Source organism: Panthera leo, chromosome B4 (assembly GCF_018350215.1).
Source record: "Panthera leo isolate Ple1 chromosome B4, P.leo_Ple1_pat1.1, whole genome shotgun sequence".
Taxonomy (NCBI): domain Eukaryota; kingdom Metazoa; phylum Chordata; class Mammalia; order Carnivora; family Felidae; genus Panthera; species Panthera leo.
In genome coordinates this window covers 71,338,528-71,365,371 of record NC_056685.1, presented here as the reverse complement: position 1 = coordinate 71,365,371, position 26,844 = coordinate 71,338,528, and the positions used below count along the sequence as shown (strand labels likewise).

General features: G+C 37.0%; 1 protein-coding gene across 2 annotated transcripts in view; it reads right to left on the bottom strand.

The window, feature by feature from the left end:
* Positions 1–26,844, bottom strand: part of TMEM117 (transmembrane protein 117) — a 485,771-nt gene that overhangs the window by 11,272 nt on the left and 447,655 nt on the right. For both annotated transcript variants that reach the window (XM_042946297.1, XM_042946298.1), the window contains exon 7: positions 2,038–2,167. In XM_042946297.1, coding sequence (XP_042802231.1) covers positions 2,038–2,167 — 130 coding nt within the window. The remainder of the gene's footprint in view (positions 1–2,037; positions 2,168–26,844) is intronic.

Sequence of the window (26,844 nt, the reverse complement as noted above, 5' to 3'; positions counted from 1 at the left end):
GAAGCAGGCTCCAGGCTCTGAGCCATCAGCCCAGAGCCCGACGCGGGGCTCGAACTCACGGACCGCGAGATCATGACCTGAGCTGAAGTCGGACGCTTAACCGACTGAGCCACCCAGGCGCCCCGTCCCAAACTTTTTTTAAACATGCAGTCTCCATTATAAGAACTTTGCCAGTCTTTCCTCCTTTTAAGTTTCTAGAAAATAATACTTGGTGGAATGAAGATTTTAGTTCAACTGCATGGGAGGCTTTATCTCAAAGCTAATTACACTGAGGCTTCCGGGACTCCTGTATGCATGTCCCTCTTCCAAGGCACTGAATGTAATTTTTAGCTGTAACTTTGCTTTTATATTCTTAAATAGAGCATTCCAAATTGTGTAAGCTTTGGGCACCACAAAACCTGAACCTGTCCCTGTCTTAAAATGATAGCAAATATATATGACAAAGCTCTGCAAAATAGCCCCAAATGAAATATTTTTAATAACTTGATTTTTTTTCTTACCAGTGAGTTCCTCTGAATGTCCCTCCCCCTTTTTAACCTGATATTATGCACCGCAGAAGTATATTTTTGACAGGGATTCTGATACTTGTTCAGAGACAATATTAGTGCCATGATGGCCTGGGACAAGAGCTGATAGCAAGAACAGATGGTCCAGGCAGAAGCCCACCCAAAGGGAAATGATGATGCCATGTGTGTGTTAGCTGTTTGAGAAGTCCGAGAGGGTAGCATGCTGTCGAGATTAAGTGGGGACTCTGAAACCACACTATGTGACCTGAACTCAAATTGATTGATTTACCCAGTGAATTTAATAGATGGGCCTCATTCATTTTGAATAGGAGAAGAAACCTGCTGCATCTTCCCTATTCATGAGCTCATTCTCCAATTTAGGAAGGTCGCCTCATGCTCAAAGCAAAAACCAGCCTTCAAGTTGGGAAGCAAAGGTTTTTTGCAGGACTCAGATGTTCACGTGTTCTGTGCTCAGGCTATTTTTACTCAGCAGCACAGACGGTAGTAAGCACAGATTTCTTCAGCAGTTTTTAGCAGGTGTGGGATCCTAGGCCATTGTCCTTGAAACACACACACATTCACTCCGTGTAACTGAACAGCTTGGGAACTAATGCCATCATATATGTGACCATTCAGCTGTCTGCTTCTGGTTATTAAAAAAAAAAAGTATAAAATGTAACTTCAGGAAGACCTTTTATAGACGAGAATGAGAAGTCATGAAAAAATATAATAAATCATATCGGAGCCATTTAGGAAGCAGGGCATATATGCACAGGAAATAATCTTGAGGATCTGCAAGAGGCTCACGTGAGAGAAACATAAGCTCTGTCACAGAAGTAGGTTTTATTCAATCAAATGAGAAGTGGCCAAACTCCCTAAAGGCACATGGTCTGACTGGTGCTCTGGGTTACCACTGTTCCAATCTCAGCAGGAAATGAGGACCAAAGTGTAAAAAGTATAAATGCTGAAAAAAAAAAAAATACCGAGCTGCATGTTGTGAGAAAGCAACCAACCTAATGAAGAAAACCAAGGGGGAGTTGTAGATGGAGTTTGGCAGAGATAGCTAACTATCCATGCCAAGAAGTGCAGCCTCCTTCTCCAGGAATAGTATGCTAGAACAGTAGATGTGACACTGATGTGGCTGCTCAGCTAGAGACCACATTTCCTCCCTGACTCTTAAGTGGGGACATCTGATGAGCTACTGTCAATGGAATGTGAATGGAGGGCACATGCTTCTTTCCTGTGCCAAGGCGATTAAGAAAAAGGTAAGCCTTCTTAATCATTTTCTCCATTCTCTTTATTCCCATCTGCCTGCTGGATGTTGAAGTTGGAAGTATTGAAGCCGCTCATAGCCTAAGTCCCCGAATGATACTTGGGAACCCCCAGGTGACCTGGAACCACCTTGCACTGTTACGTGAGAAATAAAACTATATGTATGCATGCCTCTAAAATGTTACTATTTGCTTTTTTATAGCAGCTAGTATTACTCTAAGTAGGAGACAATCAAATCGTGTTTAAAGTTACAACATACCTGTTATGTGAATATGATATTCCTCCTTGAAGATCTTCTGGAAGAAAGGAATCTTGAACTGCATGTGAGGAGTGTGCAACCCAGGAAGATTTACATCAACATCTCCCATAAAATGTGGGAATTCCCAGTCCTGTCAAAGAAAATCAACATAAAAACATATTTGTGATTTGTTTCGTTCCTAAGCAGCAAAACACCAAAAATTGACTTTTTACAAGCACTTATTTTAAAATCATTTAAATGCAGCAAGCTGTTGGATGTTTCAATCTGTAATGGTTATTTTATGTACATTAGGTAGTTGCATGCATTCAAAATCAAAATTAAGTCATAACTTACATCCTCAGATTTTCTCTTTAATGTGGTACTAAGAAGCCAATATAGAATTGATTTGCATCTATACGTGTTTATCTCTTTCATTCTGGAGAACTGATCTTAAATTTTTATAGGGAGGAAGTGATCCATATTTTATAAATATGTGGTAATTTTGTTATATTTTGTTTCCCTACCTTTTAAAAATATGAACCCTCTCAGACTATGTTTTGTGTAAGAGGACAAAGTAAAGAGGATCTAATTCACTTAACCAAGTTTTTCAACTCACATCCAAGGGTCTTTTATTAATCATCTCTGTTGACTTACTACATGCAATGGAAAAATGCCAAAGACTCCTGTCCTGTTCTCTTGCAATTTAGCATCAATTTGAAGCAGATGATGGAGGGCCTGACATGCTAGCAGGAGAGATGAACAATGAATTAATTCCCCAATGATCTTAGTTACTTTCTTTTTGTAAGGCAAAATCAGGAGGGCTGACCCTCCCTCTCCTAAGGAAGGGAAACAGATGCAAATGAGGATATTTTTAGGTGTCTCATCTGCTCTTGGTTTTTGGATAGAGCACCAAACTGAAGTTCACTGCTAGCATGTAAAGAAAGAACAGACTAAATAGACTCAAATATGAACATCTGAGGTGGATCCATAGGCATTCATACACACATTTTCACTTTGTTTTTTTTATTTTTTTTTTATTTTTTTTTTATTTTTTTATTTTTTTTATTTTTTTAATTTTTTTTTTTTTAACATTTATTTATTTTTGAGACAGAGAGAGACAGAGCATGAATGGTGGAGGGCCACAGAGAGAGGGAGACACAGAATCCGAAACAGGCTCCAGGCTCTGAGCTGTCAGCACAGAGCCCGACGCGGGGCTCGAACTCACGGACCGCGAGATCATGACCTGAGCCGAAGTCGGATGCTTAACCGACCGAGCCACACAGGCGCCCCTTTTTTTTTTTTTTTTTTTTTTTTCACACATTTTCACTTTGAATAACCACTAAATTATCAGTCCTATGTTTAATGAGTATCTTTTAAAAATATTACTTACAACCTAATGGAAAAAATATGCATTTCAGATTTCAATACATTATTTTAATTTAAAAAGTTAAATCTTTCCACGACTTCTATATATTCAGCTCATACAGATATGCCAATAATAGAGTTGCTGGAACATTACAGTGGCCTCCATGTCCATCCCACTCCCCTTTTGGCTGAGAATTCTGGTCAAGGGAGGATAGGCTTCAGAGAAAAGGAGACTCTGTGAGTGGCGGTCGCCAGGAAAGTTTTCAATGTCTATTAATTTCATGACCTATGAATCACTTCAAGCTGCTAACAAGAAATACACAAAAAGAAAAATGAAATGATACCACATCATCTTTTTCTATTGGTGTGTATGCACATATCTTGTTGGTCTCACCTCCCCTTGTTTTTCAGACATCAGCAGTAAGTAGACATGTAATTTGGAAAATTTGGAAATCCCAAAGCATAAGCTGGATCATTTAGAATATTTTGATCTAAAATATTAGTGGAAATGGATTGGTAATAATACTTGTGAATTACTGCACTTTATTAAATTGTATTTTCCTTTATTTTTCATCGATATTACCTTGCGTTTTTTGTTACTTGAAATACTCTTGCTAAAAGAATTGGAATTGAATTTGGTCTTTTGCTAAAATGTAACTGACATCTCCCATGAAAAATTATGCTTGACACACAAAGGGTCTGATAACCAGAGTATTTTTCCCTTTCCCTGGAAAACAACATAAAGCATTATCAATAGAGCAGTTCTCATTTTCATTTTTTTTTTTTTTTTTTGGTTTAAGGAAGAGAATAGTTCTTGGTAGTGGTACCTTCTTTTTTGAAAGGTGCTCTTGGACTGTTCTCATTTAGCTTTTTATTCCATGAAATGGAAGTTTTCTACTGGATGTGAAATTGGTTTAGTTCAAAAGTAAACTTAAGAGATTTATTATAGAATGGGATCAAAGCTTCATTCACCAAAAAAATAGTTCCTCAATTATTTCCCACCTGCACTTGGAGGAAGATGAATTAAGGAAATTGAGTGTGGACAAAACAGAAGAGAAACTCTTGATCCTTATTTGGATGATGGCATTAGTGGTTTTTTGTTTTGTTTTGTTTTCTTTTTGTTTGTTTTTTTTTAAAGAAGGGATCAGGACAGGGAGTTCCCTGGAATGTGTGATAGATGTAGCTGGTGCCATGTAAGAAAGTTTTTGAAAAGAGGATTAATAAAAAAGAGATGGTACATTCTTTTAGAGTCACTCCTTCCATATTATTTTTTATAATCACCCCATCTTGGTTTTCAAAACCCTTTTCCTTAATCTTGGAACTCCCTTCTCTCCTTGCTAGTCCAATTTTTGTGCTTTAATTCCTACTCCCACATACTTCTCCATACTCATGATTGGATCAGTGTAAATTCTGGTCTCACTTGACATAGAGTGGAATGGTAATAATAATAGTAGTTGCTATAATTTGCAGGAAGTGTGGGGCTTGTCTTAATGGACAGCAGGTATCTGAGGCTGGTGATACCTACTTTAGGTGAAAGAGGAGGGAGGATGGTGTTCTGAATCTCTTTAGGTTTCAGCCTCTTTATCTATAAATTGGGTTAAATAGGGGTGCCTGGGTGGCTCAGTTGGTTAAACATCTGACTTCAGCTCAGGTCATGATCTCGTGGTTTGTGGGTTCCGGCCCCATCTCAGGCTCTGTGCTGACAGCTCAGAGCCTGGAACCTGCTTCAGATTCTGTGTCTCCTTCTCTCTGCTCCTCCCGTGCTTGCTCTCTCTCTCTCTCATAAGTAAATAAACATTAAAAAAATTTTAAGGTAGATAGATAGATAGATAAATAAATAAATAAATAAATAAATAAATAAATAAATAAATAAGGGTTAAATATTATGACCTCATGGCTCCTTGGGAGGATGAGATAATGCATGGACAGCAATGAGCACGGTGCTGGAGACAGAAGGAAGCGACAGGGAAATGGCCAACAAGCATGGCTGGTTTCCCAGCATGATCCCAGGGTCAGTTTTATCCTGAGAGTGAAGCAGAGGAACATGATAGGTCTGTTTTCAGAATCACACATAGGCTGCTTCCAGGTCCTGGTGAGAAAAGTCAAACGCTGTCTTCCCCTGTCTGCTCTCATCCACTGCACAGTGCTGGCCTCCTGAGGTCTGTGACTGGGACTTCGATCAGAGTGGTGTTCTCCCAGAGGGCACTGGGAGCAGGGCTTTAGGGAAGGTGCCTCTCAAATGTGAGACATGTGAGACATGTGAGGCAACCTCAGGGGGAAGATGGAAGGACATGACCAACTTGGTTTCTTGTGCAATGTGGTGACACTGTTGTGACATCCAGAAAAAACTTAACAATGGGGAAGGGAGGCACTGCTTCTGGGCAGGTAGGAGCTGGTAAGCTAGCACATGAGTAACTAAGAGCTGAGGAAACCTGTGGGCATTTGGCATTAATTATCAAGCACTTACAATGTTCTAGCATCACCCTAGGCTATGTATTTATATTTTACCTATGTACAAAATGATTGTGAAAGCTTACTATTATTAGCCCATTTTACAGATGAGGAAATTTGTCTTAAAATGATGTAGTTGCATTGTGGCAGAGCACAGCTCGAAGAATAAATACCTTCTGTCAGGCCATGCTTTCTCTGTGAACAGTGATAACAGTTACTGTTTTTCACTCTGAACTGGGATTATTTTGACCTGCTCTATCTGTTCTACTGGAGAATCAATGATGACAGTCATCTCCTGCTCGTCTCCCACCAAAAGCCGTTCCATGAAAACCTTTGAACTGCATCGCTGCCTCCTACCCAAGGGGTCTCATTTTTTATCTGACTCAAATTTGAACAAGAAGACCATGCCTAACTAGTTCTCCACTAAGCACCTGTCCCAGGGATAGCTGGCTTCTAATCACACTGATAAGTTGGGACATTTGACTAACAGGTGATTAATATCAAATACTGAGATTCTCTTGACATTATAACTGGATGCATAGCCAATTTCATACACAGCTTGTTAATGCTATGAGAATCATGGTTTGCTTTCTTGCCGTGTAAACGTAAGGCATATACTTTGGACACAAGATGAAAATGTGGAGTTACAAGAATGATGAGGCAAAATGTGTTTAAAACCATGGTAGAGATAGGCTGACACTGTGACTGTATATTATGAAATGCTCATTTAATTTGTTCTTCAAGAAACGTTATCAGTAGTAATTCAAGGCTTCCTTACTCCTTTCTGTTAGTAAATCTAACAATGACTACAGAAGTCTATCACATTAACGGTTCAGTGAAGTAAGAGATATTTAGGCCCATCAGCTCATACCTGCCCCTCCACTTCTCATCAGTTCATGGTGACGAACAGACTTCCATCTTTGTATCTTGCTTCATATAAGAAACAGTTAATTCTCATTCCGATGGGCATATTTCCCATATAAAAATAAATGAGCAGTGCCATGGTATATATCTAATCTTATTTCTTACATACTATGGCTTACTGTGCCTATAGCAATAAAAATCACATTTGGACATTGATGTCCAAATTACATTGGGACATGTAATTTGGACTGATGCATCCAAATCTGATTCTGTCCAAATGTGGCCCTCTCATTCACGGACCACATTTGGACAGAATTTCAGGGAAACATTAAGTATATAGGCAAAATGGTCTCAGGATATGCTGGATTCATCATTCCCTCATGTTTTCTCATTGAGACACATGCCTTGGGGCCAAGAGAAAGAACTCGGTACTATGCAGAGGAACTCAAGCTTGAAACCAACACTGTTTTGAATTCCCCAACTGGCATTCAATTTCCCAAATCAAATGAAGAGACCTCATTTCTATTTAGAGAAGTGTTAGAGGATAAAAATGCAATAACACTGACTACCCCACAAAACTAAAGCCATGGTATCAGAGCAGAAGTTTAATGTGTGTGTTCGTGTGGGGCGCAAATATTGGCCACTTGATTTTTTAGGAAATTAAGACATTAGGTTAGAATTTACTGAAAAGTAGTGATCACCATTTCAAAAAGAATTGACAATAAATTCTTAGATGTTAATAAAAATTAGCAACATTTTTTCAGTGGAATGATTTATCTCCTCTTTATAGGCATTAGATTATTAAGCTTTAAATGGTTTCAAAAGATAACTATACAGATATGGTTTTTTTCATCTTCATTAATATCTATTTCTCCTCATATTTCAAAAACACATTTAGTCCTATGAATATCAGAACATCATTTCACCAAAAATTTCTCCAGCTTGTAAAGTAGCTTTTCTATGTTGCTAGTGTCCTAGCAACAGGATTTTAGGTAACAGTGAACTGTGGTGGCCTGAAGAATTGTACTTATGCTTTGGGTGATATTTTTGTTTCTTATTAAGAATCTCAAGGGCCTCATTTCTTTCAGCAACCCTATCCTTTTAATTGGCAAAGTTTCCTTGGTATCACTTGGCTGAATAAATCCTTGAAAACCTTGACATATAGCAGATTTTGCTTATTTGTTCCTTGCCTATCTCTCCCATTGGAATGTAAGCTCCAGGGAGCTTACATAAGTTTTCCCTGCTTTGTTCACTGGTCTATTCCTCATACTTGAAGGAATGCCCAGCATATAGTAAGAACTCAAATATTTGTCAAATTGATGAATGGAACTCTCTGCAAGTTTAACATATACAATAATCCCTTGTTGGTTCCATGTAAATGGAAACACAGAATGGATTTAGGTAAACAGAGGCAATGCAACACATACTTGTCTTTCTAAAATGATATTACAAATAAATCTGAGGCTCATTATGAAAAAAAAAATTGGTTGTCCCCCCCCCCCCGCCCCCATAAACTAGGTATACTGGAGTCATATAGAGCATAACCCAAAGATTAAACCATTTGCCAAAGATCACAGAGGAAAGGAGACGGCAGATAACTAGAGAAAGAAAGTGGTCAAGTGTAAATATTGTGAGACGAGTTAATGTTTGGGGAGTTACTAAAAATGCCTGTTGGGATGATCCAAGACACCCTTTTAGTTGCCAGATTTACAATTAGTGAATGTAAAGAAATTCATGATACATGTCCGATCTAGTCAGAGACCAAAAAAGAGAATGTAAACCAACATGTGATTAAATAAAAGGGGAGGATCATTTCCCACAGTAGGTGATGGCGGGAAGACTGCCAAGGCAAGGCTGTCCATCAGAGATACCCTGCAGTAATTGAGAGTGATGTACAAAAGAGAGATAGTAATTGTGAGTGATGTACAAAAGAGATAGCAGGAAGTTATTCAGATGCCCTTTGACAAACACCTTCTTCTTACATGTTGTTCTTTCATCTTCCTTTAATATTCACTATTTTTCCCCCTCAAGGACAAATGCATTCTATAATATTTTGAACTTTTCTCTCAGGAGGCACATTATCTATTTTAAAAGATTTTAAATCTTTAGGGAAAAATCATGGCTTTTCAGTTGAAGTAGGCTTTGTCAACAAGTAGTAGGGATGGCAGGTCTCATTCATTGCTAAAACAAATCCCAAGCCCAGCTGTAAAGCCTTACTTAAAATGTTCAAAGAATGTGACTCGTTCGTGTGTTTTTGTATATTCTAAGATACCAATTAACTCTCAAATCATGGTCCAAACAATCTAATTTATCCCAAGGGCCTATTTTGTAATGTTACTTAATATATTTCTTCATCGATAATTTTTCTTACTTGCAAAAGCCAGTAAGAATTTTCCAGGCTAATTTTGAAGCCAACATATATCAATGAGATATAAGCAATGGTTAAATGCCTGTAGAAAAAGCCAATAATAAGTCAAGCCCAGAGTAGATTTGAAAAGTAAGTACAGTTTTTTGTTACTTTTAAAAGACCCTACCATGAGGTTCTGGCAAAAGAGAAGTTGGTTTTTTAAAAGCTTTTTTATATCTACACACCTCGAAAACATCATTCCCTTAGGCACCAAGATGGAAGAGTGTCTGATGAAATGCACTGGGCCTCATTAACAGATGTCCTGCTTTGGCAGACTGATGTGATGAAGGACAAAATAAAAGTCAGTCCTGTAAGTGTTTACAACTAATAGAAATGCATCATGTGGCACCTAGGAATAATGGGAAATCAATACCCCTCACTGGGGTGATACAGTTCACTGGTACACAAGAAAGAGTACTTGACATCTGAGAGACTCCTCTGCGGGGGGATGGGAGGAAACAAACCATTGCCTATGACATGTTGCTGATAACTAAAGTTAGTGCAAAGTCTAATTTTTTTTTACTGTTTGTTTATTTTTGAGAGAGAGAGAGAGAGAGAGAGAGAGAAAGAGAAAGAAAGAAAGTGGGGGAGAAGGCAGAGAGAGGGAGACAGAATCTGAAGCAGGCTCCAGGCTCTGAGCTGTCAGCACAGAGCCCGACGCAGGGCTCTAACTCACAAACCACGAGATCATGACCTGAGCCAAAGTCAGACGCTTACCCAACTGAGCCACGTGGGTGGCCCAGTTAGTGCAAAGTCTAAAGAAATACATTCTTACAACTCAATAATGTCCTTTTCAATAAAATTATCCATCAGTTATCAAACAACTTACTTTGCACTTTGTAAGAAGAGTGACTATTAACTACCTAATAAATTGGCATATTTTTTACTTAAATGAGAGCTCCTAATAATTAGTCTTTCCCTTGTAAGGAAAGAGTGAAATCTAGTGGAAGGAGGTCGTCAGACAACACACTTTTATGTTATTTGTCAGACACTGGCTGCAGTTTAACAGCATATAGCCCTTTGCTTACTCTGCGCTTTATTGTATTTGCACATTTGGTACGAAATGTCACTGCTCCAGTATCTGTTCTGGCTCTGTGCATGCTGCCAGCAGTGGTCACATTCAATTGTCTGAATGCCTAATTTCTTCTATGGGCTATAGAGAAAAATTAATTTGCATACTTTCAAAAGAATAGATGTTATTGTCCTTGGTAAAATTTTTATTTAAAAAAAAATTTTTAACGTTTATTTATTTTTGAGACAGAGAATGAATGGGGGAGGGTCAGAGAGAGGGAGACAGAGAATCTGAAACAGGCTCCAGGCTCTGAGCTGTCAGCACAGAGCCCGACGCAGGGCTCGAACTCACGGACCGCGAGATCATGACCTGAGCCGAAGTCGGCCGCTTAACCAACTGAGCCACCCAGGCGCCCCTAAAATTTTTATTTAATATTCAGGTAATTTTTAGGTCTGAAAAAATGATAATAGTGGAGATCAGTGGGTAAATGTAACTCAATATAAAAATATTCACTTCACAGATAAAAGAGAGAGTATGAAGTTGATCTAAATATCAGATGGGTGGTTAAGATAAAACCTGTAGGATTTCTTGCAATGGGTTCATTTCTATGATTATCACTTCTTTCAGGAGTGTCTTGTAGAGCATATATTCTGGTCAGGAGACCAGTCAATCAGCAAATAGCATTATAATATGGTGTCAAAGATTGATAAATACTCTGAAGGAAATCTAGCAGGGTTAGGGGATGAAGAATAGTGAGTTAGGGGTGGGCGTTAGTTTAGTTAATCAGAAGAAAGCTTCTTCAAGGGTGAACTTTGTATGCAGTACTGACTGGTAGGAAACAGCAAGCCCCATAAAGTTGTGGAGGAAAAGCAGATCAGCTAGGAGGAGGATGCAAAGACCCTGAGGAGGGAATGAGATGGGTGTGCTCAAGAAACAGCAAGGGTAGAATGGTTGTAAGAGTCCGAGTGGTGCTGGCTGTAGGAGGAATAAAGACCAGTTAGAGCCTGCTGCAATAGTTTAGCTGTGAGATGGTGGTGGGGAAACATGGGTGGTCAGGTATTCAGATCGACATGTATTTTAAAGCTATTACCAACTGAACTTCTGAACTTACCAGTTGCTAAAACAACCAGTAGCATTAACTAGGTAAGGAAAGATGGAGGAACCAATACACTTGTAGAAGGTAGGGAAGTGGGTAAGAAACCCAGAGGTTTTTTTCAGAACGTGAAAAATTAGACATCCAAATGGAGGTAGTGTGTAGGTAGTTGGGAGGCTTAGGGGAGAGGCAAAAGCTGGAGATACAGATGTGGAGTCACCAGTGCATGGATTGACCTAAAGCCTTAGAACTGAATAAAATCATCTGAAAGGACAGGAAAAGAGGAGACTTATCAAGGACTGAGCATTGAGGCACTCCAACATTTAGAAGTTAGAAGAGGAGAGGCCAGGAAAGAAAACCGAAAAGGAATGGCATACATTACAAGAAAAACAGGAGAAAGTGGCATCCTAGAAGTCAGGTGGAAAAAGTGTTTCAAGAAGGAAGTAGTGATTAACTATGCACCTAAAAAAAACTGAGTAGGAAGCCTGAAAATTAAATATAGTACTGGACAATATGAGGGTAGTTAATCTTGATAAGGTCTCTGAGCTCCAGAGGAAGATGATATTGTGGACAAAAGCCTGAGTGGAGTCTGTTCAAAGGAAAATAGGAGATGAGAAGTAGAGGCAATAATACAGAACTCTTATGAGGAGATTTTATTAGTGGGAAAGGATAAAGAATCAGTAACTGGTGAGAAACTATAATTGTACTAATTTCAAAGAAATTTTTTTTAGTATAAGGTAAATTGAATTTTGGTAGAATAGGGGACTCTGACACCCTAAGATTCCCTTTTCGTATTTTAAGATGAATGTTAAAATCTGTCCACCAGTATGGATATTCTCTGGTTGTTTACAGCTGATGTTTATTCTGATTGGTCAGTACCTCTGCCGTGCCAGTTGATAAATATTATGACCATCACTGTCTGTAAAGTCAAAATAGATGTTTTCCTGAAGAACAAAACAAAACAAAGCAACACTGGGCCAAGTTCATTGTGTCTTGAACGCAGCAGGCTTTTAGAGGCAATAAGCCAGATCCTTGCTGCTCTGTACCCAGTGTGGTTTCCTTCTGTTTTACCTTTCAGTAAAGACTTCAGATTCTGGAGCAATCACAGAGTCTCTGCTCTGACCCCCATGGACAACTCAGTGATAACATGAACAGAAAATAAAACCTTTAGAGCAATGGATTTGAACTGTCAGACTTTCCAGGCCTTTCTTCGATGAGTTTTAGGTCAAGAATGTTCATCCTCTGAGCTCTAGAGACAAATTATCAACCCTCAAGTAAGAGAGCAAAGACTAGGAAAACAAGATACATAGGGGCAGGGTAGGATAGAAAGAATAAAATGCATTTTGTTGTTTGAGAATTATACCCTCAGTGAATTGAAAAAAAAAAATGAAGCTATTGATAGTCCAAAGGTCAATAGCCAAGAAAAACCTCAAATACATTGTTTTCCTTGTTAGCCACCTATGGGGGAGATATTCTCCCCCCTCAGGGTCCTTTTGGAAAACAAGTTTACATGCTAGGGTAAAGAAGACTTGCATGCGTGTTAGTAGTTGCCTGCCTTTATATTGACACTATTCATTCAGAGAAACCTGAGGTGGTGACAGTGGGCTAGGTATATAAATTCCCCACAGCACTGATAGAGTGATTGTTAAGTCTACATTTCTTGCAGAAGTTCTCTATAGCGCATTCAAGTCACCCATAGAATGGGATCACACTGATATTCAACTAATTCAGCAGCTATTCAATGCCCACTATATGCAAAGCATCTATTCTCAAAATATATCAAATGGCAGTAATAAATAAATACAGTTGTAGACAATGAGAGTCAGTGAGGCTATAAGCCTCCAGCCATGTTACCCAACAGATGGATGGTAAAGAAGAGACCAGATGAAATTTAATCGGTAATCTCTAAACTATACTTCATTACATCCCCCAACTGAGAACTGTATTTAGGAGAAAGAAAATACCTGTTGAGGAGATTAACTATATTTTCATACTCTATTCAAACTCTAAGCAAGCCAGTATTTGTCATGAACCTACTTTATGCCAACCGTCTGATCCACTGTAAACCACCTGCAAGTATATATGGTAGGGAGGCTTTTTATCATTTTATATGGAAGCAACTCAGGCTCAGAGAGCAGTCAGGTAGCTTGCCCAGTGCTGCACAATAGGTACCAGAAAGATTTGTACTTAGGTCAATCTGACTCCAGAGACATTTCTATACAGCATATCCAGCTTTTTCATGACTTTTTCTTCAGGTTCTAATGTCACAATTATCTTCCCATCTAAAAGCCAACTGTCATACCAATATGTGATTCTATTTGATGCTAACTTGCATTTGTAATGAAGTTTCTTTTTTCCTTCCTTCCTTCTTCTATTTTTCTTTCTGTTTTCTCTTTCTTTCTTTCTTTCTTTCTTTCTTTCTTTCCATCTTTCTCTCTCTCTCTTTCCCTTCCTTCCTTCCCCCCCCCCTTTATCTCTCTTTCTTTCTTTCTGAGAGAGAGACAGAGAGCAGAGAGAGAGGGAGAGAGAATCTTAAGCAGGCTCATGTCCAGTATGGAGCCCAACACACACTGGGCTTGATTTTACAACCGTGAGATCATGAACTGAGCCAAAATCAGGAGCCTGATGCTTAACCCACTGAGTCCCCCAGGTACCCCCCAAAAAGCTTCCCTTTAATGGTGTGTTGCAGCTTAGCTTGAAATAACATTTTCTCATAATTATTTTGCTACCTAACTTCCATTGCAAAGTAAAGGCATGGCAGTGGATCTATATTTATCCTGAAAGTCATTGACAAAGCCTGCAAAATTTGCAGGCTGAGATACACATTTAACTCTAGATGGTTTATGACCATCTTAGAATTTTTACTGCCAATGCATGGATTTGGCTCTAAAGTTAGAATATTTCTAGTAATGAATACTCTCTCCCCAACTCCTTTGCACTTCGGTTTTCTCACCTGAGGATATTTTTCATCATGTTTAGGCACTCTAATGGCAGACTCCTATATCATTCCATGGGAAAACAGGATGGATTTGGGGATGATTTAGTGCCCACTAGTGATGGCTATCAAACTTTGTGACTTCTTAAAAAGACAACTTTTATGTTCCTTTGGAACTTGTATGAAGGTAAGATTTGTGCTCCTAACATATCGTGGCTGCACATATCATTAAGTGATAAAATTTCATACTATGTAGGTGATGAGGCAGAGCAAAAACACAAGAAAGAGAACTATAAGGATAATAATATATGTATTTTTGCATAGCAATTTCACAAACTATTTTATTTTATCTCTAGTTTTCCTTGTTCTGTGTGTTGAACTGTGTCAAGTTACTTTGTTACTTGGAACCCCTTATTTCCAGGATTTAGTCTTCTTGTTCATAATTATGATTAGAAGATGACATAATTTCCATAAATATAACATTATGAGTAATTTTATTCAAAGCCCTTCTTGATATTTGATCCTAAATAGAATACCAGTGTAACCCACGCTAATGAGTACACTGTAATGTTATGAGGTTGAAGCTTCACATCTCTGTGCAATATATCAGATTTCTAATGAGATGTGTCATATTTAGAAATGTTACAAGCAATATCCTTGAGCATATGTGGAAACAAGGTAACAGTGGACTTGGGGAAGGTGTTAAAATTTATCAGAAAATAATTTTATGCTACCTCAGGATAATATCTCATAAAATTTTTATTCATAAAAATTGTTAAGCCTATGGTTCTGAAAATTGACTTTTAATGCACAGAAAAACTATATGAAAGAAATCATAAAAACTAAACATAAAAACATAAAATTTTGCCTTCAAGCATTGGATTATACTTGGTGAGTCATAGGTGAATGTGAAATTATTACATTTGCCAGTTGCCAAAGGCTTTGCTTTATGGATATGTGCAAATATACACATAAATCAATTAATATGTTATTTTTCCTATATAAGCCCAAGTAGACTTGATTCATTACATCTCACTAGAGAAGAAGTTGGCAAATCAACATCATTATGAAACTGTTCAGGTGATAGACTATGTTCAGAAATTAATTTTCTGAATAAAGTTTCCAAATTGTTTTCCAGAAATGTGACTTGCTGACTTAACTCCATCCCACTTCCAGCTCAGATACCTGTATTTTTAAGACTGCATTTCTCTTTTAAACAGTAAATCCATTCTTTAACAGTGACACACACAGACTACAAATTTCAACTAATCACATATCATTTGCCTTTTAGTACAGATGCATGATTGTTTTAGCCAGAAATGGGTATTCTTTAAATCTCTTCTTTGGGAACAATACGTATATATAAACAATGTTGAGGTGTTTTAATGAAATGCACCTGCAAGTTATGCTAATTAACTCAGGGTAAGTGAAAGATTTCTTCATTTGTACTTCCTGAGCCTTGATCATATACATTGTAAAAAAATAAATATAAGAATTCACAATTTTTAAAAACTTTTCTTTTACAAGTTACTGGTCTATCATTTAGCACACCTTCACTGACAACTCTATACCATGGTCAACAGGTTACTCATGCTATGATCCAAAATAAGGAGATGTCCTCTAAAGTGATTTCAGTGAAAAGAAATAAATTTCCATTTACTAATATTATTAAATATCCTGCTTGCCACACCTCTAGCCAGGCACTATAACTGATGAATAGTTATGACAATGGACACCATGCAATGAGCTAAATGAAATAGTCTCTGTACCAAACACAGCTGTTTACATACATTTCCTCATTTTACTTCTTAAAGAATTCTATAAGGGAGGTTTTCATTTTCCCCATTTTGCAATTGTGAACCAGGGTTCAGAAAAGGTACCTGACTTGCCCACTGCACTACAGCTAATAAATGAAAGGGTAGGAACCAAATCTTGGGTCTTTCTAGCCTCTGTGTATCCCCAGTGTTCTTTATGCTCCCCAGTGTACTTGGTGAGTAGTAGGAAGTTAGCTTGTCCTGGCTCTAAATGATCTATTACTGTCTTGGTCTAACCATTGTTTCTTTTGTCTCTCTCATCGAGCCCAAAAATAAACTACCAAATTGTGTGGAGATGTTTGCCCATAATTGTTGTTTGTTTCTTCTCTATAACCACAACTACCCTGATTTCCAGTTACTACTTTTCATTGAAACTAGATCTACCACCACCATTTCTAAGCTAATAATGTGTTTTGTTTTCCTGGTAATAGATAATCTCTCTCTTTTTTTTTTTTGTTTTGTTTCACTTTTTCAAAGAATATTTGTATGCTCAACATTTGTTGGTGTCAGCCCTTCTTCTAAGTATTGGTGATATCTCAATGAACCAGGTAGACCTGATTCTAGGCTCTGCCTTTGTGGAGTTTACAGTTTGAGTGTAGGATAAGTATATAAACAGACTCATTTCAGAAAAATGATTAGTACTAAAGAGAAAATAAATCAGGATGATTAGTTGACAGAAGCTACTTTAGATAGGTTAGAAAAGATCTCTGTAAGGATAGAACCTCTCCAGCGAAAGGTACCAGGTACCATGATACATGCTTTGGATGCAACAAGGACCAAAACAGATCAACAGAGCCCCCACCATCAAGTAGCTTAAGTCTAGTGGGAACAAGATAAAACAACTAGTAGAGTGAAATAAGTGGTAATAATGGTTGGAAATAAATTAGGGTCTGAGAAAGAGAATAAAAAAGAGGACAATTGAGGGGCCATCTTGGTAGAGGTGACACCTGAGCTGAGACCTGAGGATGAGAAGATCCAGTCACACAAACAGCAGAGAATATAGAGCAAAGCAAGTGCTTAATTATCTACTTTATGCCAGGTACTCTTGCAGGTCCTAGAAACACAACAGTGAAAAAAAGCCCAAGTATACTCTGACTTCTTGGAGCTTATACTTGAGTAAGTGAGTTGGACAAGAATCAAATAATGGTGGAAGCAGACCTTGATACTTCTGGGTTAACTTGTATGGTCATGCCCATCTGTCATTTACCTAACCATCACAATATCACAGTTTGGATCTATGTAACTCCTCTTGCTATTCTCCTCAGTGCTAGAACCAAAGAATCTTATGTTATAGCTCCATGATAAACTACTGCATGGTGTTAACTTTTCACACTTACGTGTTGATTATATGCTCCTTAGAGATATACTCAGTCCTTAGCACAATGCTGAATACACAGTAGGAAGTAAAACGAATTCAATTGATTATTCACCAACATTTGTTAAGTGCTTACTATGTGCCATAAATTTTACAAGGCCTTGAATACCAAAGATATGAATCAAACTTCCTGCCTCCAAGAAACTTATCTCCTAACAGAAGAAGTGAACACATTAAATAGTACTTATAAGGTAATATGGATGCACTGTAACACAGGCATAAGGCAGGTTCCCTATGGACCTACTGGAAAAGGAGTTCCTCATTCAAACCATTAGGAAATGAGTAAATTAGCCAATCATTCTGTATCTTCCATTTTCATAGTGACCATAGGCTATTAAAAGTATGTAGATCATCACCACGCAATAGGACTAGGAGGTAGCCATATGCATTGCTCATCTTTGCTATAATTTGTGGAGTTGTTGGTTTTAAACACAGACCAGATAAGCTTTTCCCAGTAACTTTGGTTTATCTAAATTTAGGTTAGCTGAAGATCATCTTTCACAGATGCACTTTTCTTAGAACATTTTGACTTCAGTCTTATTTTCCCCAACCAAGACCCTGCTTACTATAAGTAGTAAAATAAAAAATGCAACCTATAGAACTGCCACAATGCGCAACGCATATCATTTGAATACTACTGCTGAACAATAAAAAATGGGACTGGTTTGCAAAATTGCTGGGAGTTAGCAGAATTGTTTTTTTGTGTGTGTGTCCCACATTAACCTGAGTCATTTTGCAACATTGCTTTCAACCATGAAACAGACACAAATGGTCACATGATTTCAGATCAGCAACAATATTATTGAGAAAAGTTACTAAAACCTCAAGATTCCCAATTCCATGGTTAAGGCTGTATGCCTTATTCATATTTAAGCTAGTATTGACTTCAAACTCTAGTCATCATTTAGATTTATTGCCATTTTGAGTAACATTAGCCAGGCAGTTTCCTTGGTCAGTATTTACATCACACATCAATATTTTTTAATGTTTGCTTTAACCAAAGCCAATATTTTTTATCCTTGACTCTTGAGGTAATTACTTTGGTAAATGACTATGGCATAAATCAGATAACCATATAACAACTCACCACAGAAAACAGTTATGCACATATCATTTTCCTCAATACCTATATAAGTAATAAGAAAACTTTACAATCTCATTTACCTTCTTGAAACACGACTTCAAGTATTGGTATACATATACACACTTTCTTAATTATATTCAGAGAACATTCAAACATGTATGTTAAAATTAAGAGGGCAGAGAAATTATGTTCTGCTGAAGTAAATCTACTTTTCTACATCTAGTACAAATTTTTTTCTATAAGAGTCAACTTTTTCTTTTTTATCTAGTTTCACACTATCAAAGTAATTGAATTAAATGAAAATGTGATGCGAAATAAAATCAAGCCACTTGTCTGTGCATAGACAAAAAACTTCACTTGTCACTTTTAAGTAGCTGCTTTGTCAACCTACAAATATAGTTGGTCTTTAGATAAAGTTATTTTCTTATTCTTTTTCTTATTTACATGTTAATTTGGGACTGTGTTTATGCAGTCATGTTTTAATGTACTTACATATCCATATTAATCTGATAGTTCTACATCTGGAAATCTTCTCTGCTAAGGAAATAATTTACAAAAGAAAAAATCCTTATACATAAAGATAGATTTCACTGTATTTTTATTTATTAAGGTGAAAAAGTGGAAACAACCCTGTGATAGAAGAAGGAAACAAATTATGGTCTATTATCCCATGGAAAATTATATGGCTCCTCAGAATTATAATTATGCAAACTTTATGATACATGGCTAAGTGAAAAATACACAATACAAAATTGAACATACACTATAATTCTAAGTGGAATCTTGAATACACACAGTAAACAAAACAAAATAAAAATTAGCAAAAGACATGAAGATAATACACCAAATTTGTTCTGTTATTGTAGTAAAATTACAGATGGTTTAAAAATCCCTTGCTTTTCAAATTTCTGAAGTGTCCATATATTATTTTAATTTTGTCATACAAATATTTATACACATTTCAGTCACTTTCCCCGTTTTCAGAGCAATTCCTTTTTTTTTTTTTTTTGGCTTTAAATCTCTAATTCCAACATAGTCAATTTCTTCCTTTAAACTCTAACCTCATCCTCTTATAAATCTTGCTTTTATTCAATCTTACTTTTATTTACTTTTGGCTGAAGCAATTCTTTTTCAGCTCTGGGTTCAAAGGGGTTATAATATCACCTCTGTTCTCTCAATGTCCCCAGTGTGCTGTGAGATTTAATGAGATAATGTCCATGCAGCACTTTCCGTTCCTTACAGAAGGGTGCTATATAAAAACAATGCATTATAATTATTTATGTTATTATAAAACCCAGAGGATATTAGACCTACAATTTACCACAAGCAGACAGGGTTGGACCAATTCCAAGTGCAGGCTGGGCAATGTCTCTTAATGCCAAACTAGAAGGAAGGATTTCTGGGGCAGGAGGAAGTTGCTCCCTGCTAGTTGTAGCACTGTGCAAATCCCCAGGTGCTCTCAATCTTAAAAACAATGTGTTTTGGGTTTAATGTGCAATAGTCTAAAAATTACAGTAGGTCATTTGTATTTACTTGTTATGCCACTCCACCTCTATGTCTAGTTCCATTTGAATACGTTCCCAATTATTTATGGGAAATAAACTTACAGAGCCAGCGTTAAAAAGTAGATGTTACTGATTACTAGAGATCATAAGATGATCTAAGGAGCTGTGTTCCAATAAACATAACTCAATTTCTGAATTGACTTAGAGGTAATTTAGTAAGGCCACCCCATACCTGTACGAATCCTTTGTCTAGCTGCTGACAAGTGGTCAACCACTCTGTGAGCATTTCTAGAGAAGAGTTACTTGCTACTTCCTAAAAAGGCTCTGACACTTAGAATGTTCTACTCTACATTTAGTCAAACTCTGTCCTCCCATACTTCTGCTTCCTGAAGCCACACTAAGTGTCCATCCTCTGACTCAGTCATTCCACTATGCTTTTTCTTTCATTCATTCATTCACTCATTCAGTCAGTCAATACTTATTCTGTAGCCATTTGTCCATGCCCTGAAAGGTTCTAAAGACACAAAGGAGATTATGATACTTCTTTCTCCTAGAGCATCTCACAGTCTAATGGAGACCCAGACATCAAGAGAGATAAATTATCATAAATGTGGTAAATGCTATGTTGCAAGTAGGGAGTAAAGTGCCAAAGGACAGAAAACAGGAAGAGAGGAATCCTGCATGAGAACATTCAAGCAGGTTTCCCAGAGAAGGTGATTTTGTTCTCTGTTGAAAAGATGACTAAGACTGGCTGAGATTTTGCTAGTTGGAGAAACTGTGAAGAAACACAGGAATAGATCCAAATGGGCAGGGATGGTGAGGAGCTCAGTGTGGCTGCATCTGAGTAGAATGGATAAGACTGAAAGGCCAGTGGGTGAGGGCTTTATTTTCAAAGCTTTCAAGACTGGACTTTACGCCACATGCAAGGAAGCCAATTCTGGAGCTAATGAAAAGCATGATCAGATCTGTCTTCAGGGAGATAATTATAATAATAATTTGGTAGGTTACTGACTAGAGTGCAGAGAAGTTATTGCTACAGTCTAGATAAGACATGATGAGGGCCTACAGTCCAAGGGTAGGAAGACAGGAGTGAGATATGAGAAATTAATAATGGCACTAATGTCAATCTATTGGATATAAGAACCAAAGAGGTAGAGAAGCAGGAGGTAAATCTATTTTCCTAACTTGAGAGCTGGATAGTGGTATCATTAACTATAACCACAACCATACCACAACAACAAAATACAGGAGGTAGAGCAATCTGAGGGAGAATGGTAAGGCAATAAAATAAGTTCTGGCTGTTAGGTAAGAGGTTCCTATAGGATAGTGAAGTGGTGATGTCCAGAAGACAACTGAAAATGTGGATCTGCAGCTTGGAGAAGAAGTCAGAGCTGGAAATAGACTGAAAAAAATATTCCAAATAAAATAAATAGAACAAAATAGTTTAGATGAACTCAGTTGAATACCTAGTGAGGCACTACTATGATCTCTCTTATTCTTTTAAGGCTGTTATTTCTTCCTAAGATGCTATTGACACCATGAACTCATTCAGAAGATAATAATATAAATGTGAAATGGATGAAAGGAACTTAATTTAACTACATTTTGCTTTTTTATAATTTTGCATTTAGCTTTAGTTGAGTTGTGTTTTATAAGTGCAGTTCTTCTTGTTTATCTGTTATATATGTAATCCTATAATTTGTCATTTTTATTCTAGCACACAAATTTATCTTCTCTAAGATACACTCAAAAGGAAGAGTAACTTAAGGCATTTTAAGACCTCTTAGTCTTAAAAAAAATTGCCTCACCACCCCACACATACACTTGGAAGTCAACCAGTGGGTCTCCCAAATGCACATAAACGCAGTTCTCTCTTTTACCAAGTAGCATCTGCCTTTTCCTTTATTTTGTCTATTCTGACTCACAACAGATATCAACTACAGAGGACAATGTCCATTAACTTTCTGGAAAAGTGCTGGCAAGACACTAAGGATTCTAATTAGCCTCTCTCTCTCCATGGTTAGAACTGCTGGTTTTGCCTCCAGCTAACTATTGCCAAAGATGTTCCTGTTCTGCTACTTCTCAGGATCTACCACTAGGCTGATCCATCCTCATTCTTTCTGTTCTAGGCAACCCAGTCTTCTGGTGCTATATGTAGGTTACTTCTATCAAGATTCTCTGTGTCAACTTTCTATTCCTGTAGGATGGATTATTTCCCAAAATACTCCTCAGTCCATCATGCAAATGGAATCTTGACAGGCCAATCTCCTAGGACTCTCCATACATATTTGATCATATCTGATTCAAGGTAAATACAGATTGGTTGATTATGGGTAATGCCATACATTTCAAGTGGAATAACCAGAACAGAGTCTAAATAACTTCCAAAGCCAACGAAAAGGAATTGTCAAATCAAACAGAACTAAATCTTTTGATGTCTCAGACTTTCATTTTGAGAAACTCAAAACACTATTTCACTATTAATTCAAACAGAAATTTGATCATTCTAAAGCAATATCAAACAGAAGAGAGAGAGATTTCTAAACAAGTACATACAGCTAAAAAGGCGAACTTGTACAAGAAAAACTCATTTTTCAAGTTACTGTGCACCATTTAATTTTTACAACATCATGCATGAAATTTTAGTTACCTCAGCCTTGGGAAATAATAATAAAAACAGCACCGTATATCCATTTACTTTGGGTCTACTGATTTTATTATTTTTAATACTAATAAAAAGTTATATAATATAAGTATGCTGGCCAGATTAAATTCTAATTGCATTCTTTTCCCAATGATTATGGTTCTGCATGGAATTTTCGAAAGTATTGAGAAAACATAAAATTTCTTCCTATGACTAATTCTCTTTACAGCTTGATACAATTAAAAATTGTTTCCCAGATTAAAAGCACTTTATTTTATTTTCAGTGAATTTTTTTTACAACTTGTAGTTACCATGCATACATGTCTGCCTTAAAGAACAAACAAAAGGGAAAAAGGCATGAAAAGTGAATAAAAATAAAAGGAAGATAAATCTGTTCACCAGCTTCCTATCTGACCCCAATGCAGAAAAGGCTTTACTGAGGGCAACTGCTGAGAAATGCAATTTCAGCTTTTTTTTTTTTTTTTTTTTGCCACAGTGATATATCTACCAATGCCAGTGCTGTGTAGAGAACAGGCTGCCATCTTAAAAGCAGTTTAGTTTTCAGAAATCACTTGGGATAAGTTGTTAGAATGCTCTAGACTACATTCTAATTGCTATAACTCACTTGGATTTTGACAAGTGCAATGATTTTATGTAAATTTAAAAATAAATTTTATTAAAAATCCACAAACAAAACAAAATTAATTTTTTCATTTTTTGTATCAGATTTTTGTATCAGAATCAGAATTTATTTGTAGGCCTTGAATGAATACAAAAGCAATGTCAGGCAAGTCTTTCCTAATGAAGACAGGCTAGTCCCAGCAATAATTATTTTCATAGGAGACAGAAATAATTTTGAGAATCTTAAAGACAATATCAATGATATGGGCCTATCCTTTGGATAAGGACTGGGTCAGGGGAAAACACAATCCACTGGCTGGCTCTACCAGCCTGTATTTCATTTCCTTAAATAGATGTTTGAAGAGGAGATCATCGTGACCTTCTTGGGATGCCACCTTTGCTTTCTCTGGCTGAATTAGGTGTACTGTGCATATGGCAAGCCTGCTGACTTTGTCTTTCTCCTCTGCTAGATTGTGATACCTTGAAGGCAGACACAATGTCTTATTCACCTTTTATGTTCTTAGCACCTGATGCAGTGTTGAGAGTATAGTAAGAGAAAACAGAAATTGTTGAAAGAATGGGTGAGTGAGTTGAGAGAGTGAGTCTGTTCCACAAAGCAGCTGCGTTTTTCTAAATTAGGAAAAATTGACAGATTAAGCCCCAGGGGAGAGAAAGATGCTATTTTCAAAAGAGTATTCAGCATTTCTCCAGGAACCAAAAATGCAGATTCCAGAATGTACTCTCACATGGAGTGAAAGAGACTGGCAAGTAGTGCTCTGAAGTTGATCTGACAAGACTGTCAGTCGCCATGCTGTGATCCACAATGGAGGGATAGTGTGAGCACTCAGAAAGGAGCAGCTTGCACTTCTTAAACCAACGCAAACTAAAGGAGCCTAATTTCCTCCATGATGAGTTTTGCTAGAACACCCAAACAACTGGTTCGCATTTTCATAGATGTTGAAATAACTACCTCATTCATCTTTTACTGAATGGGTGGCTTTCTTTTAATATGTGGTTGTAATGAAGAAATTTACTTCTTGTTTGTTTAAACAACAGAAAATAATTTGTGTAACAGAAGCCCCAGAGAATGTATTGATTTGATCTATTAACTTTCACAGGAAAAAGAATTAAACATAGATTTGCAACAGTTTGATGCTACACATTCTATCAGACTTTATGATCTAAGCCTGTGAAGTTAAGGATCACTGCTATCAGTCTGTAGTATTTTAAGAGAAGCAGTTTGTTTGAACTCCTGTACCAGGGGATCTCTGTTAAAAAGCTAGGGCTTAATGATAATAATAATAATAATAATAATAATAATAATAATAATAATAAAATAATAATAATTTCAGTACTCATTGTGATTGGGAAAGACTTTCAACCAAAGAATGTTGCTTTCATTATTTCAGTGGAACAGGACTCTAAACCTGGAGATAAAGGCTAGGGTATAAAGGAATCAGCTCTTTAAAAAAAGCAGTAAGAACTCTTAAAGGATAAGAAAAGAGTCAGCTTTGTAGAAAAAAAAAAATGCTGGTGGGAGAAGAATCCATTCCATTGGCCCCAACTCTTACCCTCAAACTCCTATCTATGCCTTTGGGTTTTCTTAGTTTGGTCCTCCAGTCATCAGCATACTTTACCCCAAAGGTATAAATGCCCCCTTTCCTAATCCAAAGACAAAAAAACACTAGTAGACAAAATATCTTTCCCTGTGTTCTTTTCAATATAACAGGATTTAGTATTAACTCCAAAGAAAATTTTTTAAAAATTGAGTTAGAAGCACAAATTTTTTAAGTTTCTGAAACTACAGTAATATTTTTGTGTTGTATTTTGTTTTAAATCCAGTATAGTTAACATAGAGTGTGATATTAGTTTCAAGAGTGCAATATTGAAACTATAGTAATTAATGTCATCACCTACTAGGCACTAAGAACCCATTATCTGATGTGTTCTGTTTTAAAGTCATCCTTAGTAATTTCCAGGATGTTCTTGGTGCTAAATAGTGTTTCTGTTTTAAGGTAATCTCAGTAAAAACAGTTTTTATAGCCTCTTGAAGTGAAACACAATCTACTCCCAAAGTTTTCTCTTCTTTTTTTAATCACAATGCCCAGGTGAGATTCCAACTAGAAGCTGAGTCAAATACTTTCTATTACTCCATCAGTCACTATTTGTGCACAGCCCTCTTATGTAGCATAAACAAACTCCTCTAAGCCATGGCGTTCAGTTCTGACCCATTGGGTTCCACCCTTGCAGAGTTATTTTAATTGCTCTACAGTAAGACTCAGATACAGGTACTTTTCAAAGGCTCATGAAATTTTAATGTGTAGTCTGATTTAAAACCATTGCTGTAAGAGCTGAGTAGAAAAAATTTACAGGAAAAATTCTGATGATAGAGGACAGTTAATGGTCTTTGGATTTCTCTGAGTTTTAAAAAGCTTTATCTTCTCACTTTGATCCCATGATTGCTAACTCTTGTAAGAAAATCGCCTCTATTTGACAGCTACATGCAAAAGCATGAAACTGGACCACATTCTTACACCATACACAAAAGAAACTCAAAATGGGTTAAAGACCTAAATGTGAGACCTGAAACCATAAAAATATTGGAAAACAGCATAAGCAGTAATTTCTTGACATTGGCTATAGCAACTTCTCTCTAGATACGTCTCCTGAGACAAGGGAAACAAAAGCAAAAGTAAACTGTTGGGACTACATCAAAATAAAAAACTTCTGCATAGCAAAGGAAACCATCAACAAAACTAAAAGACAAATTACTGAATGGGAGAAGATATTTGCAAGTAACATATCTGATAAAGGGTTAGTATCCAAAATATATAAAGAAGTAATACAACCCAACACCAAACAAAACAAAACAAAACAAAACAAAACAATGTAATTAAAAACTAAGCAGAAGACATGAATAGCTATTTCTCCAACAGACACATGAACAGATGCTCAACATCATTCATCATCAGGGAAATGCAAATCAAAACTACAGTGAGATATTACCTCATACCTGTCAGAATGGCTAAAGAAAAAAACTCAAGAGGGGCACCTGGGTGGCTCAGTCGGTTAAGTGTCCGACTTCAGCTCAGGTCACGATCTCACGGTCCGTGAGTTCGAGCCCCGCGTCGGGCTCTGGGCTGATGGCTCAGAGCCTGGAGCCTGCTTCCGATTCTGTGTCTCCCTCTCTCTCTGCCCCTCCCCCGTTCATGCTCTCTCTCTGTCTCAAAAATAAATAAAACGTTAAAAAAATTAAAAAAATAAATAAATAAATAAACGTTAAAAAAAAAATGAAAGAATGGTATAAAAAAAAAAAAGAAAAAATTCAAGAAATAACAGGTGTTGGCAAAGATGTGGAGAAAGGGGAAACCTCATGCACTGTTGGTGGGAATGCAAATTGGTGCAGCCACTGTGGAAGAGAGTATGAAGGTTCCTCAAAAAGTTAAACATAGAACTACCCTATGATCCAGGAATTGTACTACTGGGTATTTATCCAAAGAATATGAGAACAGTCATTTGAAGGAATATATGTACCCCTATGTTTACTGCAGCATTATTTACAATAGCCAAACTATGGAAGCAGCCCAAATGTCCACTGATAGATGAATGGATAAAGAAAAGGTGATATGTGTGTATATATACGTATATCTATGTCTGT